Here is a 16,429-nt window from a genome sequence, read left to right as displayed (position 1 = left end):
TTTTCCTGATTCTGCTTAGGGGAAAGAAAATAGAGAATCTAGAGAGAAAGATTGATTTTACTATCTGCCAGTGACTGGGTGAAAAACTTTATAAATATTATCTCATTTGGTGCTCACAAACACCCTGCAAGGTATACTGACATGGAGGGGCTTGACAAGAGCCACACATCTAGTATTTAAAGCTGGATTTGAACTCCGATTTTCCTGATTCCTGACCCAGCATTCTATCCACTACACACATCTCACTGCTTATTTCACTTTGCAAAATTTCAAATCCTTTCCATACTACTTTGCATTCATAGCTCATATAATGCCATTTACATTCACATATTACAATTTGTTTAACCATCTCCTACTGAATGAACAGCCAATTTGCTTCCTATTCTTTTCAACAAAATTATTTTGGTGATGAAACCTTTTTTTTTGTGGCTGACGTTCTTGGGCTGTATATCTAGCAAAAACATTTTTGTGTCCAAATATATGGGCGCTTTAGTTGATTGGGCAATGAGTGAGCCAATTATGGTATATATAAATGTAAACATCTTTCTGAAAGGCTGTATGGCATGTGGAACACAGATCCAGTAAGTAGAATAAGAAGAGGCCTAGTACTATCTCTGATACAAACTAGCTGTGTAACCCTGGAGGCATCACAAATTCAGTACCTAAGGCAAACTATTCACTAGGATAAAAAGTTACCAACAGATCTGCATTGGTAGACAGGATTCCTTATACTGATGAAATCAGTCTGGAGATCGCAAAGTAAACTGAAGGAGAACAATAGAATATGACTACAAGGGTTGAATGTGGAAGACCAGGAATGACTCATATACTCTATTGGCTAAGCTTATTTTTTGTTATGAGAGTGAAGAGCATATGAAGAAATGATTAAGATGTGAAAAAAGGACACTAATAAAAAATGAAAAAAATAGGCTATACCTCACCATATAAAAAATTCATATGGCCTTACATATTTGTTGATCATGTATACCATATTAAAAAACTTTGGACACCACTACCCTATGCAAAAGGAACAGGTGATATTACTTCTGAGATAGTTTATACTAAATGTTTAACAATTAAATTAGATTTTATTACACAAAAGTTCACACTCATGTAGAGATGCATAAAATTCAACAATGATGTTTGGCAGTCCTCTTACAGGAATAAACTGGTACTTCAAAGCCCTAAGACTTTTCCCAATTTAATGCTCCTCTTGCTCTGCAGGAGGCTCTTCGAATCCATGGACAAAGAGAAGCGTCCTTTGTGAGTAGTTGTAAATACCCATAGAGTCACTGGCTAGCTAAGATGTCAATTCTATTGGGGGCAAAGGTTCTTTAACACGTGTCTTTATCCCTGGTAGGCTTCTCCTTCTTCGGGCTGCCAACTCAATCTTCTGAACCAGTTCCACATCCCAAGGATGAGTGACAAAACTAATCACAGATCCCAGCATCTCACTCCCCACTCGGCCCACCCTGCCAGCTCTGTGGATGTAGTCCTGCAACGTGGGTGGAAAGTCATAATTGATCACCAGATCCACCCGAGTACTGTCCAGGCCCCGAGAAGCTATATCTGTACAGAGGAGAACGTTCCTGGAGCCATTCTGGAAGGACTGGAAGATGCCCGCTCTCATGGCCGCGGGCATCTGTCCCTGAAGCCTCAAGTGTCGGATTCTGTGGTCATCCAGGATGTAGCCCAGCCAGTTGACCGTACTGGAGCTGTTACAAAACACCAGAACAGCCCCGGGGGAGCCAGGGCCGTCTTCTCCGCGCAGCTTGAGGAGCTGGATGAGTTCGGTCACCTTGTCGCTTCCCTTCAGCCTCAGGAACTCCTGCCGGACGTGGGGCATGAGGCAGTGCAGCCTGGGGCTGGAGAGCGTGGTGAGAGCGGCCAAGTCGGTGAGTCTGCCCAGCAGCTGGCCCACTCCCTCGGGGAAGGTGGCCCCCACCAGCACCAGCTGGGCGCGGGGGTCGAAGGGGTCCTCCAGCTCGGCCGGGTCTCGGGCTATGGGGCTCCGGCCCAGGATGGCCTCCACCAGCTCCAGGAAGCTGGGGTCCAGCAGGGTGTCGGCCTCGTCCAGCACGAGGAAGCAGAGGCGCTCCAGGCTCAGCAGGCCGGCCCGCAGCGCCTTCCACAGGGCGCCCGGCGTGGCCACCAGCAGGTCGGCGGGGGGCCGCAGGGCGAGCTGCCGCCGCACGAGCCCCAGGCCGCGGCCGCCGCCGATGTCGCGCGCCCGCAGCTGCAGGTGGCGGCACAGGGGCCCCGCCACGGCCCGCACCTGCTCCGCCAGCTCCCGGGAGGGCACCAGCACCAGGCCCCGCGGCGCGGGCCGGGCGGCCGGCAGCCTGGGCCGGCGCAGCAGGCGCTGCAGCAGGGGCAGCAGGTAGCTCAGGGTCTTGCCGCTGCCCGTCTCGGCGGCGCACAGCAGGTGGCGACCGGCCAGCAGCGGCGGCGCGGCCCGGGCCTGCACCCACGTGGGCCGCACCACGGCCAGCGCGGCCCGCCGCAGGGCCTCCAGCACGAGGGGCTGCAGGCCCAGGGCCGCGAAGCCGGCCAAGGCCTCCCCCTCCGGCCCGGCCGCGGCCTGCTCCTCCGGCCCAGCCTTGGCCTCCTCCGGCCCGGCCGCGGCCTGCTCCCGCCGCCCCGCCGCGGCCTGCTCCTCCGGCCCGGCCGCGGCCTGCTCCCCCGGCCCCGCCGCGGCCTGCTCCTGCCGCCCGGCCTCGGCCTGCTCCCCCGGCCCCGCCGCGGCCTGCTCCTCCGGCCCAGCCTCGGCCTGCTCCCCCGGCCCCGCCGCGGCCTGCTCCTGCCGCCCCGCCGCGGCCTCCGCCCGGACCCGAGCCTCCAGGGCCGGCGCCTGCCGCCGCGTGCGCTCGATGGAGAAGCGGTCACCGCGCGAGCGCCGGTGCTTCCAGCCGCGCGAGGCCAGCGGCGCCCTCTCCCAGCGGCCCAGCGTGAGCCGGGCGGGCTGGCTCAGCTCGGGCCGCCGCGCCGCGATCAGCAGCGGCCCGGGCCGGGGCACGGCGGCCGGCGGGGCGGCCTCGCCCCGGGCCCGCGCCTGGCGCCGCAGCTGCAGGGGCTGCGGGACGCGGATGACGGGCAGCGGCTCCCGGGGCGCCCCCGAGGCCAGGCCCCGCCGGAGCAGCAGCAGCAGCAGGCGCGGCCCGGCCCCCGGCGCCATCCCCGCGCCTCCCCCGCGCCGCCACGGGCCCCGGCGACGCGCGACGGGCCGGGCGCGCGGCAGTGACGTCACGCCGGCCGGCGCCGCCGCGCTACGGAAGCCCCCGCGGACCAGGCGCCGCCGCCGCCCCGGATCGCGGAGCCCCGGAGGTTCGTAGGCCCCCGGGCTCGTCCCCGCCGCCGCCCCCCGCCCCGGGTCCCTTCTCCTCAGGACGGGCGGGAAGGCGCGGTGGAGTCGCGGGGAGGGCTCCCCGGCGGGCAGGGGAGGGCGACCCTCCCCACGGCCGCCGTGCCCGCAGCCCCCCAAGGACCGGGGCGCGCCCAACCGCTCCCCGACCCGGCCTTTCCTGGCCGAGAAGGAGATTCCTCCGAGCCCGCCCGGCCGGGGCGCCTCGTGGGCCTGCGGGGCGTGGGGGGCGCGTGGGGGGCGCGTGGGGGGCCACAAGGCCGGGCCTGGGGGGGCCGAGCCAGCGGCCCCGGGAAAGCAACATCGTTACCGCTCTGTCCCAGGCTTACCCGGACAGGAAGAGGCTAAGTGGGGGGCCCTGGAGGGGCCCCTGGACCCGGGTCATCCGGGAGTTTGGATCAGTCCTGTACGAAAGGAGGCTGGGGGCGCAGTGGGGAGAGCACCGGCCCTGGAGTCAGGAGGACCTGAGTTCAAATGCGGCCTCAGACACTTCATAATGACCTAGCCCTGTGGCCTTGGGCAAGACACTTTCACCCCATCGCCTTGCAAAAAAAACCTAAAAAAAAAATTTTTAAAAAATGCCTCAGGACGAAGCCCTTAGGAATACCTACAGTTAGTGAGTTGAAGAAAAACATACTATATACTCTGAAATTTAAGCCCAAATCTGTCAGAAACAATTTTAATATATATCCAAGCCATTTATAGTTTGTAGAAAGACATATCTAAAATGGCATGTGTTATAATATATCTCTCTGCCCCAAGAAGATTTCAGGTAACATTTGTAGGAATCTTGAACAAGAAAAAGATTATAATAAAATACAGTTTGGGATTCATATCCCAGAATAGTCATGGTCTTGCTTGGTTTTTTTTTTTTTTAGTTTTTTTGCAATACAATGGGGTTAAGTGGCTTGCCCAAGGCCACACAGCTACACAATTATGAAGTGTCTGAGGCCTTATTTGAACCCAGGTACTCCTAACTCCAGGGTCGGTAATCTAACCACCCCGCCACCTAGCCACCCCTACTCCCCCCCCCCCTCGATTTCTTTCTGAATTATTTCTCCTTAAAGAGATCTTTCTGTAATCAGTATCTTCACCTTAAATTTCAGTCATACCATCTAGTTGAATTTATCCTTCTTCCATTTTAAAGGAAGCCCTTTGTTCTTTCCACTTTTCTAAAGGAAAAAATGTCTGATTCATGTAGCACATACATGCTGCCTCTCTTTTAGATATCTTGGTACTTCAGCTCATTCGATGTGCCTACCTAGAAGAGCCAATTGGCTGACAGCTGGGGGTAGCTGGTAGTTGTAAGAGCGCTGCATTTTGAATCAGGAAGAGTTGGATTTGAATCCTAGCTATATAATTTTGAACAAGTCACTGAATTTCTCCATGCCAGGGTTAATCTCTTCCTGTATAAACTGAAAAGATTGAGCTAGAGGAACTCAGTCCCTTCTGCTTCTAAATCTGGGACTTTTGTGACTGAGGTTTGCCCATCCACATAAAGTCTCTGGAGTTGGGACTAACAGATTCAGGTATCTAGATTAGGAAGTCACAAAGGTTCAGTTCAGTTAAGCAAATGTTTATTATTTATTATTAAGTGCCTACACCCTACTTGGAGGAGAGAGGAACAGAAAAATGACCAAGTATAAGTTTGCATTAGAATAAAACTTGGTTTCTTTTCTCAAGGAGCTCAAGGATACAAATGCATGTCCATCTATCCCAGTGTGCTAGGGAGGAAAAAAGAGGAAAAGGAAAGAGGGAAGGGGAAATAATCCAGGCTTCTGGATCCAGTACCATTTGGAGCTGGGACCCTTCTTTCCTTTAGAGGGAGCAGACTACAGACAGGAAAGGGAGGGATGGGTGTGTCAAGCTATGTATGAAGTTCTGGGAAAATATGGGGTCAAAAGGTACCCTTGTTTTCTTGGTGTTGCCACTCAGCATGCCACTTCCCTTTCTGTCACTTTATCAGTCACAATTTGAGGCTGCTTTGTTTTCCACCCACATAGAGTAGTAATTGAGTTAATACTTGCTAGCAACTGTGAATCTTAAAATGTTTGTATGATGCTTTGCAGAAAAACTTTTTTAAAAAATCACCCATGGGGGGCAGCTAGGTGGCATAGTGGATAGAGCAATGGCCCTGGAGTCAGGAGTACCTGAGTTCAAATCCAGCCTCAGATGTTTAATAATTGGACAGCTGTGTGACCTTGGGCAAACCACTTAACCCCACTGCTTTTCAAAAAACCCAAAAAATAAATAAATGAATGAATGAATGGATAATCACCCATGGAAATTGTTTTAAACACTATAAGAAGTAATTTTGCTGTCTAATTTTTCCTCAGTGTTGCTAAAAATACATTCTGAGTTAATCCATACATTTTAACCTTCATTAGTCTTCTTCCAGTAAATTACCCAGAAGATAGCTAGGTGGCATAGTGGTTAGATCAAAAGAGCTAGAATCAGGAAGACCTGTGTTAACATCCAGCCTGGATGTGTCTTAGCTGTGTCATCTTAGGCAAATCACTTCACCCCTGTCTCAGTTTCCTTAACTGTAAAATAGGGATAATGACCTACCTTGCAGGATTGTTGTGAGGATCAAATGAGGTAATATTTGTGAAAACATTCAGGGGGCAGCTAGGTGACACAGTGGATAGAGCACTAGCCCTAGAGTCAGGAGGACCTGAGTTCAAATGTGACCTCAGACACTTAATAATTACCTAGCTGTGTGACCTTGGGCACTGCCTTGCAAAAATAAAAAAAAACATTCTGCTCAGTAGTTGGTCCAGAGGAGGTGCTATATAAATGTTTAGATGTTATTGTTATTATGATATCAAGATGATCCTGGACTCTTTTTAGGTTTTTGCAAGGCAGTGGGGTTAAGTGGCTTGCCCAAGGCTACACAGCTAGGTAATTATTAAGTGTCTGAGGCTGGATTTGAACTCAGGTCCTCCTGACTCCAGGGTCAGTGCTTTATCCACTGTGCCACCTAGCCACCCCGATCCTGGATTCTTGATGCTTGAATCTACTAGAACACAAATTCTAATAGATCTGATGTAACAGGAAAGGCTTTGAGTAAAAAAATTATACACCTTGTCTATTACGTCCAGGATCAAATCAAACATCCTGTTTGGCTTTGATAGCTATTCATTGTGTCCCTCCCCGGTTTTCCAGTCTTATTGCCCTTCACTCCTTGCCACAAAGTCTACTATATAGTGATAAGCTTTTTTCTTTTTTTTTTTGCTGCCCCTCTCCCTACTTATTCCATTTTCACTAACTCTTCTCCATGCCTGAAATTGTCTCCTTATGATCAGCTCTTTCTATGGATATAGACTGCGCTGATAAAGTCTGAATGCACACCAAAACATGCTATTTTCCCTTTGTGTGTTAGTGTGGTTTCTTCCTTTGTTCTGTTTCTTTCACAATATGACTAATACGGAAATGGTTTACATGATTGCACATAAGTAGCCTATATCAAATTGCTTACATTCTTAGGGAGAAAATTTGGAATTTGAATTTTGCAAAAATGAATGTTAAAAATTATTTTTCTGTGAAGCTGGAAAAAATAAATACTCTTTAAAAAAAGAATTCTTCCTCCTCACCCTTGCCTTCAAGCTTCTTTGAAGTCCCAGTTAAAATCCCACCTTCACCAGGAAGCCTCTCCTAGTTCCTCTTCAATGGGTTTGTTTCAGTCACTTTGTCTCCTCATTAGATTGTGAACTTCTTGAGGGGAAGATCTCTTTCTGTTTTACTTTGTTTCCCCAGTGCTTAGCACAGTGGTTGGCGAGTGGTGGACATGTAATATATATGCTTTTTTTTGGAACTGTCAGTCATCTTCATCCTCAATGATCTCAGCTAAGTTAGAAAACAATTATCAAAGGGTTTGAATCTTTGGGATTCATGATGACATTAACAAATTGAATCATCTATGAAGACACAGAATGATTGTAATCTGTATTGGCAAAGGGAATAGTCATAGCTAATATTCATGTAATACTTACAGGTTTACAAAACATTTTATATATTTTACCTCATTTACACCTCCCTGCAGCCCTGTGAGGTAATTACTACAGGTAATGGCCTCATCTGTAAAGTGGGTCATTTAACAGTCAATCAGCAAATTTTATGCCAGACATTGTGTACTAGGAGATGCAAATATAAGAACAAAGATTGAGGCATGCCAACTCAAAAATCTTAATTTCTGATGAAGGAGATAATAAGGACCCAAAACTGTATGCAGCATAAATTCAAAATGAATAACCACAAATAGTTTGGAAAAGAGGGTATAAGCCATCAGAGAGGAAGTTTTAGTATTGTATATAAGCCAGTGAAGAGATGATCAGTTTTGTTGGATTTCAAAATGCAGGAGGGATAGTAATGTCCAAAAAGGCTGGACAGACAGACTAGGGTTGTGTTGTGAAGAGCTTTAAATGCTAAACAGGAGTTTATAGTTGACCATGGAGGATTCATAGAAATCACCGGAGTTGATAAGTAAGGAAGTCACACTCAGGGATAGATTTATGGAAGATTACTTTGTCAGATGGGAAGATGGAATGGAGAGTGAGGGAGTCTTGAGGCAAAGTGACTTAATTAGAAGGCTGTTTCAGTAATTAAGTAGTGAGGTAATGAAGATGTGTACTAAAGTAGTAACCATGTTAAAAGAGAGATTGAGTTAGTAGTGAGAAATATTATGAAGGTAAGAATAGGAAGATTTGACAACCAATTGCATATGTGAGGGTGAAGGAGAGAAGTTCAGAATCACCTGGACATTATAAATCTGGGAGCCAGGAAGGATGATGGTACCTTTCAAGAAAATAGGGAAGTTTAAAAGAGGGAGAGGATTGGGGAAGGAGCTTGATTTAGTTTTGTTGGGTTTGAGGCATTCCTAAGACAAAAATAGTTTGAAATATCCAATAGGGAAGTGGTAAAAGCTCAAGGATGACTGGAGAAGATTATATAGAACTAATTAAACCATGGAAATTGGTGAGGTTTTCAAGAGAGAGAGAAGAGAAGATGCTCTAGGAGAGAACCTTGAGAGGGGTGTGTGTCTGTGTGTGTGTGTGTGTGTGTGTGTGTGTGTATACACACACAGCCACAGATATAGACTGAGAAGTAGGAAGCGAAGTAGGAGAACCAGGAGAGAGAATCCAAGAGAAGAGAGTCATGGGCAGAATCAACTGTAGTAAGTTGAGAAGGTTGAGATTTGGATAAGACCATTGAATTTGCACATAAGAGATTTTTGGAGAAAGTTCAGTTGAAAAATGAGATTAGATGAATTGTTGGTGGAGTTGTGAATTGCTCCAACTTTTCTGGAGAGCAGTTTGGAATCATACCCAAAAGGCAATCAAATTGTGCATATCTTTGCTCTAACAATACCACTACTGGGTTTGATCCCAAAGAGCACTAAAAAGGTAAAAATCCACATGTACAAAAGTGTAATTTTACATTTTACTTATGATTTTTTTGTATGCGTGATTTTTCATTCTACCTTTTGTAGTAATGTATTTCTTGGCTCTGTTTACTTCATTTTGCATTAGTTCATACAGATCCTTCATCATATTTGTCCTTTCTTGTAGCACAATAATATTCTATTATATTCATGTGTCACAATTTATTTAGCCATTTTTTTAATCGATGGGATGTTTCAAATGTTCAAACAAAAAATGTTGCTATAAATATTTTGATGTGTATGGGGACTTTATTCTTGTCAGTGGCCTCTTTGGGGTATAAACCCAATGGAATGCTCTTGGTCGAAGAGCATTTTAATAATTTAATTTGCATTATTTCAAATTGTTTTCCAAAATGGCTATATTTTTTCACAACTCCACCAGCAATGCACTGGTGTGCCTGGCCCCCTTAAACATTGATTATTCTCATCTTTTACTTTTGCCAGTTTATAGTTGCACTATAATTTCTCAGTCACTCATCTATGATTAAAGTGATTGATAGTAAAACAACAATGGTTTTTAAATAATAAGCGTTGTCTGTCTGATCTCAAGTGACATTGATAAATATTGATTTCAGTGTGGGATAGCCTAATATCTGGATTTTATTCAATGTTGTAACAACAGTGATGTAGTTTTGAGTAAATTGAAGATACAAATATTCATTGTTGTTTACTACTTCTCTTAATTTGGGAATGTGTATAAATGAGTAGATTCTGTAGATTTACCCATCCATGTTGGCAGGTTGAATACAAACATATACATAACTTAGGAGCATTGAATATAAAACAGGTTGGGCCAGACCAAGAAAAGCTGTGGCGTGTCACTAAATTCACAGAAGGGTAGGTGTGCCTCTCTACCTACCTTTGGGGCTAACTTGTGGCTGCACTTCATATAGAAGAGCTTGGCTGTTTACAGACTTGCTTCTTAGATTTCCTGCAAAGCCTGCAAGATTTGAATAGGACCTAAAGGGATGTAGAAATGAGGACAAGCAGCAGGGCCTGTTCTGGTTACACCCGGCTGGGAACTGGTTCTCTGATCACTTTCAGCTTTCCTATTCTCAGTGTCCTAAATTGGAAGAAACTATGTTCAGCAATTCAATATTCAGCACGTTTATTGGGCACCTGTTATGTACAAAACACCCTGCTTAGTTTGAGGATTATGAAGAGAAAAGCCTATGTAATCCCTCATGCAGTCATAATGTAAGGTATAGAGTTTTGGGGGGAGGGTGTGGCAAATGAGACCCTTGGGAGAGTGCTCTGGGAAGATCTGAGAAAGGAGAAACTATTTTGGACTGAGGGGGCCTGTTTTGAATTGTGTGGGACAAATGTCACTTAAATAATGTATATTAGTATAATGTATAATAGTGTATCTCTCAAGGTATGAAGAGAAGACTTTATTTGTTTCTTGAGAAATGGGCCATAACCAATTAGAGAAATTGAGGCAAAAGTGAAAGGTTCAAGAATCACATTTATCCTAACATGATTTCCCCCCCCCCCTTCAACTGACCCACCCTCGTTTATAAGGAATTTGGTCTTACAATCTGAACACTAAAACTACCCTAGGGGAAAGGGGCATAGAATTCAAATAAAGCAAACTAATCTAGGGAAAAGAACATAAAATTCTTTAGTCCCAGGAATTGAATGATTTTCCAAACTTCAACAGATAACATGAAGTCAGTTGACTCTTCAACAATATTCCATAAGTTTGCTTTGTCAAGGGACGAGGGGCACATAGCTAACCAGATTCAGTCTGTAATATTTTACTGAAGAAATCTCAAAACTTTATCCCTCACAGAATGTTTTGAGTCGAGCTTTGAAGGAAGATTATTGAATGGGAAAGTATTAGCAGGGTGTATATTTCAATTAGAGTGATGGCCTGAAAGAATGCAAACTGCTGTAATGTGAGGTAGGCACTACAACCTATAGTGTGAAATAATAGAGGAAAAGAGAGCCAGATTGTGCTTTAAATGCCAGACTAAGGAGTATTTATATTTTACTTGATAGAAAAGAGAGCCAATGAAGATGGCTTAATTGTGCAACTACTTAAAGATACTTCATTGAGCATTTACTACTGTGTTCCAAGGCACTATTAAAAATTGCAGGAGCTATAAAAATGAGGAAAACAGTTTTCTGTCAAAGAATTTACAGTCTGTTACTAGTGTTATAAGTTTGGTTTCAGTGTTAGATGATCATATCTTAGTAATTTGACATCATATAAAGGTAGATAAGTGACTTGCCCGGGTCACACAGCTAGCATGTGCCTGAGGTTGGATTTGAACTCTGGTCTTCCTGAGGCCAGGCCCAGTGCTCTATCATCTCTGTTACCTGACAATTCTTCCTTCATTTATGTTCTTCTGGTACCTCATGATGGCTTGGACATGACCCTTGGTTTGCAAAACCATGCCAGAGGATCGAAAAGCTTTGTAAGCTTCAACCATGTCAGAAAAATTTGGGGAAGAGACACAGAGCATGTGTGTCTGATATCCAGGGACCAGCCTAGTTAAGTTTGGCCAGATTTACTGCAAGATGTTGAATTTTTCAGCAATAAAGCCCTCAAATTCATTCTAGTACATCTTTAGGCAGATCATGGTCTGTAAGTGGAGTGGAGACCCCACCTCACTTGTGAAATCTCAGTTCTTTGAAGTTCTAGACAAAGGATTAAAAAAAAAAACAAGTGAAGCCACAGTATTTCCTTACTTCATGAAAAGCTGTGTGATTAACAACCATCCAAATGATAGGAAATCTGGGTGCTAAGCCAGAGCACTGTTCTTCTGTACCTTCTCCAATATACTCTCTCCACATTGATGTCTAGGGGGCCTAGTAGTGTTGGGACCAAGGAAGGAGTTAGCAGGGCCTGAACTGTCATGCCAGCTCTGACCCTGTTGGCCTTGGCACCTTATCCAGGCTTTTGTGCTCTAACATTTCTTCTGAAATGGGTCTCCTGAAAAGTAAGTTATTAAAGCTTAAAGCACCACTCAATTTCTTAGACATCCTTTATAAATTGTGGAAAATATACCAACCTGAATTGCTAGAGGGAATTGGCTTGTCTTAAGAGTTCCCTATCTCAGTGAAATAAACATCCCCTTATTCTGATTGAATGTCTAGCATAGGGCTTCTCAAAGTGTGATCTATGGCCTCTAGAAGTCCCCAAGACCTTTAGAGAGGAACTTTGAGGTCAAAACTATTTTAATGAGAATAAGATATTATTTGCCTATAAAAATCCTTCTCTCTTTTACAGCTGCCTTAGCAGTATGAGGTTGAATTTTCTTTATCCAAAATAATATATTGCAACTATTGAATGCAGAAGCAGATTTTAGAATCCAACTTTCTTCTATTAAATCAGACATGAAAGAGATTTGCAAAAATGTGAAACTCTGCTCTTCTTACTAAATCTTGTTTTAGAAAATACAGTAATTTTTTCATAAAAATATCATTTATATTTATATTTTGTTAAAATAACATTTGTTGGGGTGGCTAGGTGGCTTAGTGGATAAAGCACCGGCCTTGGAGTCAGGAGTACCTGGGTTCAAATCCGGTCTCAGACACTTAATAATTACCTAGCTGTGTGGCCTTGGGCAAGCCACTTAACCCCATTTGCCTTGCAAAAACCTAAAAAAAAAAAAAAATAAAAAAATAACATTTGTTACTGTTATTTTTAAATGAATTAACAAATATTTCAAAACATCTTAAGAAGATTCCTGAGGTTCATGTTTACATAACTAGTGATGGTGATGAGGATGATGATGTTTGTCCTTTCTCAAAGATGACCCTGATCAGGGAGATGACAACATGAAACAATTTAAGTGAAGGGGGAACTGTGCTAAGTCACCAACCTCACTTTCTCTTCCAGTGCCATCTGGATCCAGTGGCCAGAAATGAGTCAGGATGACTGAAGATGGCTCTGGATGTGAAGCAGTCAGGGATAAGTGACTTGCCCAAGGTCACATAGCTAGTAAAGGTTAAGTGTCTGAGGCCACATTTGAACTCAGGTCTTCCTGACTCTGGGCCTGCTGCTCTACCCATTGCATCACCTAGCTTCCCCCATATGTAACTAGTGTATCTTCACAAGAATACTGGATAACAATCTGATTGTTCCTATATTCTCTATTACCAATTTTCATCCATCTTTAGTAGTAATAACTGTGATTATTTCCTTAGGTAGGGGACAACATTTTGAAGTTTTGTGGTTTTTTGCAGCATCTAACAGTGGAGTTATAACTCAGGTATATCTTAAATGATAACCAGCAATCAATTGTACTGTACAAGGTATATGTGTTTACGATTACAATGAGACTCCTCCCATAGAAGCAAATTGGTGTCTGTGTCACCACAGATAAGTCCCTCAGCCTCAGTTTCTTGTCCTCAAAATGGAAGTGATAGTACCTGCACTAACTCTATCATAGGGTTGTAAAGTCACTGAAGTCCTACCATTGCTCTGTGACTGAGAAGGAAAGAAATCCAGTCATAGCTCATTATAGAAGATAGCCTTCTTTCTGTGGGAAACACAAACAGGGCTGTGTTGAAAATATGTTCAATTTGTTGTATACTTGGAAGGAGAGGCAAGGGCAGGTTCACAGCTGGGAAGGTAGCCCCCTTTTTCTCCTCTGCCTTTGTTGGAAATGCTAGTTTTCTCTGGTGACAAGTTGAGAATTTTTGAAAAAAATTTTTTTTAACAATAAAATATCCTCCCTGTTTCTCTTATTCTGGTCCTTATTTGGTCTGGGAGGATTTAGAACTATCATGACATAATCAGAACATCTGATGGATACTGGAGAGAGAGACAGAGACAGAGAGAGATGACCATGTAGGTTGTGAGCCAGGATAATACAGAGTTAGTTGAGTGGTGTGTGGGGCTGGTGTGTTCAGATGAAATTAGGACAGTGAGTATGGGCCCCAGGAGGGAGTGGGGAGTGTTTGCCAGGGATTGAAGTGCTTTAGTGGAACCAAAGTGTGAACTAATTGCTGGTGGGCTCCACCCTCTCCCCACCCCCCATCCTTCTAGATAATGGCCATGAGTTATGAGGATGCCAGTGAGCCTTGATGAAAGGCTGAAAGATTAGATCAGATTTCCTTTCAGTAACATTTCAGACACTGTGGCCCTGAGCTCCCTCCAGGACTGTTTTCAGTGAGATTAGCAGAGAAGAGGGCTCAGAGTAACTGAGGTGCCAGGGCAGCCTGTCTGTGATATCTCCCCTTCCTTTCCATTTACCATATACATAGACTATTGCCGTCAATAGTGGATTCTTGCAGCATTCCTGATTCTATATGACTGAGTCATTGAAAACCATTGTCTCTGAAGAACTAAGGAACTAAGGTTTCAGGTTATTCAAAGGGCAAAGGAGAGGTATTTGGTAAACATGAGCAAGCCTTCAACACTTTGCCAAGAAAAATTACTCAGTAGAGTGGCATAAAAGGTGTCATTTGAGAGATCTGACCAGTATGAGGTGAACTGGGCAGGTATTGAAATGGCTATTTAGCAGCCAGCCCATGGGCTATATTGGAATCCACCAGGGTCAAGAGACCTAGAGGAAGGCCTTTGGAGAATAAGGATAGAAAAAGAGTGAATGGACTATAGTTGGCTCCCTTAGGGGTGCTCAAACTTTGGAGATCCTGGGCTTTATTCCTTTATTTTAACAATGATGTCAATTGTGTGATGTGTGATCACTAAACAGAAAAAAATACATCATGGAATACCACAGTCTGGGAAGACTCACAGTTCAGTATCAGTCAGAGGGCAGGGAGAGTAAGAATTCCAGTGGGATGATAAATCATAGCTTATATAGTGCTTGAAGATTTTAAAAATGCATTTCTCAAGAAAACCTTCTGAAGTGAGAGCTGCATCTATTATTGTCTCCATTTTACAGATAAGGAAACTAAGCCTCCAAGATAAATGGTCACACAGCTGGTATCTGAGTCAGAATTTGAATTCAAGGCTCTCAAGTCCAAATCTTTTCCGTACTGTGCTATCCATGTATTTTCATTTGTTGCTTTCCCTGGACAGCTGTTACAAAGCCTGGGATTTGTAGTTAGCTTGAAAGCCCAGAAGTTTTCTTTCTACTGAGAGATTTGTCCAGGCCTTTTAGGGTTATCTTGTGAGTGAAACAAAAATTTTGTGTCCCAGAGGTGTCTGTGTTAATAGGTCTGTATCACCTCTGTCTGCCACTGTGTACTTGCTAGACTGACTTTCTCAAAGACAAAATTATTTTCTATTGAAAGATGCCTTAGGGAACATATTTCAAAGTCTGAGACTTATAAAGTGGACCTTGAAGCAATTTTTGGTGCCTACATCACCAGTAAAGGAGGCAATGTATCATTATAAAATAAATGTTAATAGAAGAAGAAAGAGAGGAGAGGGATACAAGGGCAAATAAGACACTATTGTTGGGTTCTGCAAATATATATACTTTTCAGTGAGGGAGGGATCAAATTGAGTATTTTGGAATTTGTTTTTTAATTGTATCTTATTTTTATTAATGTTTTTACATTATAATAAAACTTGAAAAGAAAATGAATGTTTAAATTGACAATTGGAACAGAAATGGTCAGAACTTTGCCCTTATATTTATATTTCTCCCTCAATAGACATATCCCTTTTTTTCCCTTTGAAATTGAATGTAGTATGATCAGACTTCCTCTTTGTGTCATGTAGGTCAATTTAGTTGATTAAAAATTTCATAGCTCCCAGAAACTCTTATTTATTCATTATTTATTCTCATTTTGTACAAATGTTTTTTTATGCATTAATAAAATATTCTTGTTTAAGAGTAAACAAAATACCCCCTCCCCCCAAATATAGACTTGCTTGAGCAATAAAGGGGAAAGAAAAAAATTAAAATTTAAAAAATAATAGGATAATTGTAGGTATGGCCAGGTGGCACAGTGGACGGAGCACCAGCCCTGGAGCCAGGAGTACCCGAGCCCACATCTGGCCCCGTACACCCAACAATCACCCAGCTGTGTGACATGCAAGCCACCCCAACCCCACTGCCCTGCAAAAACGAAAAAGAAGAAAAAAAAAGATATAAAATAGTAATAATAGTAGGGGCAGCTGGGTGGCAGACAGAGCACTGACCCTTGAGCCAGGAAGACCTGGGTCCAAATCCGGCCTCAGACAGCCAACGATTACTGCTATGCAGCCCCAGGCAGGCCACCCAGCCCCATTTGCCCCGCACCCCCCTCCAAATAATAATAATAATAATAATAATAATAATAATAATAATAATAATAATAATAAATGTGCTTCAGTCTGTGTTCCAACACCACCAACTCTGTCGCAGGTGGATCACATTTTTATGCTAAGTCCATCCCAAAAGTTACTTCCATTTTGTTCCACCATTGCCAATGCTGATCACAACTACCTCCTTTCTTATTTCTCCACTACCATGTACTATGTTTTCTCTCTCTTTTCACTTTGACTCTGCTGTAGGGTAGCTGAGTAGTGCAGCAGACAGATCCCCGGCTTTGGGGCCAAGAGGCCCCGAGCCCCCATACCACCCCTTAGGCCCAGCATCCACCTGGCCCTATGGTCCCGGACAGACCATCCAATCCCAGCCCCTTGCAAGAAGTAAAAAAGAAAATGTGTTATATCTAACCACTCTCCCCCCATGGTCCATCCTCTCCTCCTTCATTCA

At 44.2% G+C, this 16,429-nt stretch overlaps 2 protein-coding genes across 2 annotated transcripts in view; one reads left to right on the top strand and one right to left on the bottom strand.

Moving 5' to 3' along the window:
- Positions 1-1,068: 1,068 nt before the first annotated feature.
- Positions 1,069-3,175, bottom strand: DDX28 (DEAD-box helicase 28). Its single transcript, XM_074202083.1, is given in 2 exon segments — positions 1,069-2,599; positions 2,831-3,175. Coding segments are annotated over 2 exon segments (1,743 nt in total). The 3' UTR covers positions 1,069-1,201.
- A 77-nt stretch (positions 3,176-3,252) lies between these two features.
- Positions 3,253-16,429, top strand: part of DUS2 (dihydrouridine synthase 2) — a 68,039-nt gene continuing 54,862 nt past the window's right edge. Inside the window, exon 1 of the mRNA XM_074202082.1 lies at positions 3,253-3,324. The gene's annotated coding sequence lies outside the window, so the exon portion shown is untranslated. The remainder of the gene's footprint in view (positions 3,325-16,429) is intronic.

The sequence above is a fragment of the Macrotis lagotis genome, chromosome 1 (genome assembly GCF_037893015.1).
Source record: "Macrotis lagotis isolate mMagLag1 chromosome 1, bilby.v1.9.chrom.fasta, whole genome shotgun sequence".
Taxonomy (NCBI): domain Eukaryota; kingdom Metazoa; phylum Chordata; class Mammalia; order Peramelemorphia; family Peramelidae; genus Macrotis; species Macrotis lagotis.
This window is presented reverse-complemented; position numbering and strand designations above follow the sequence as displayed.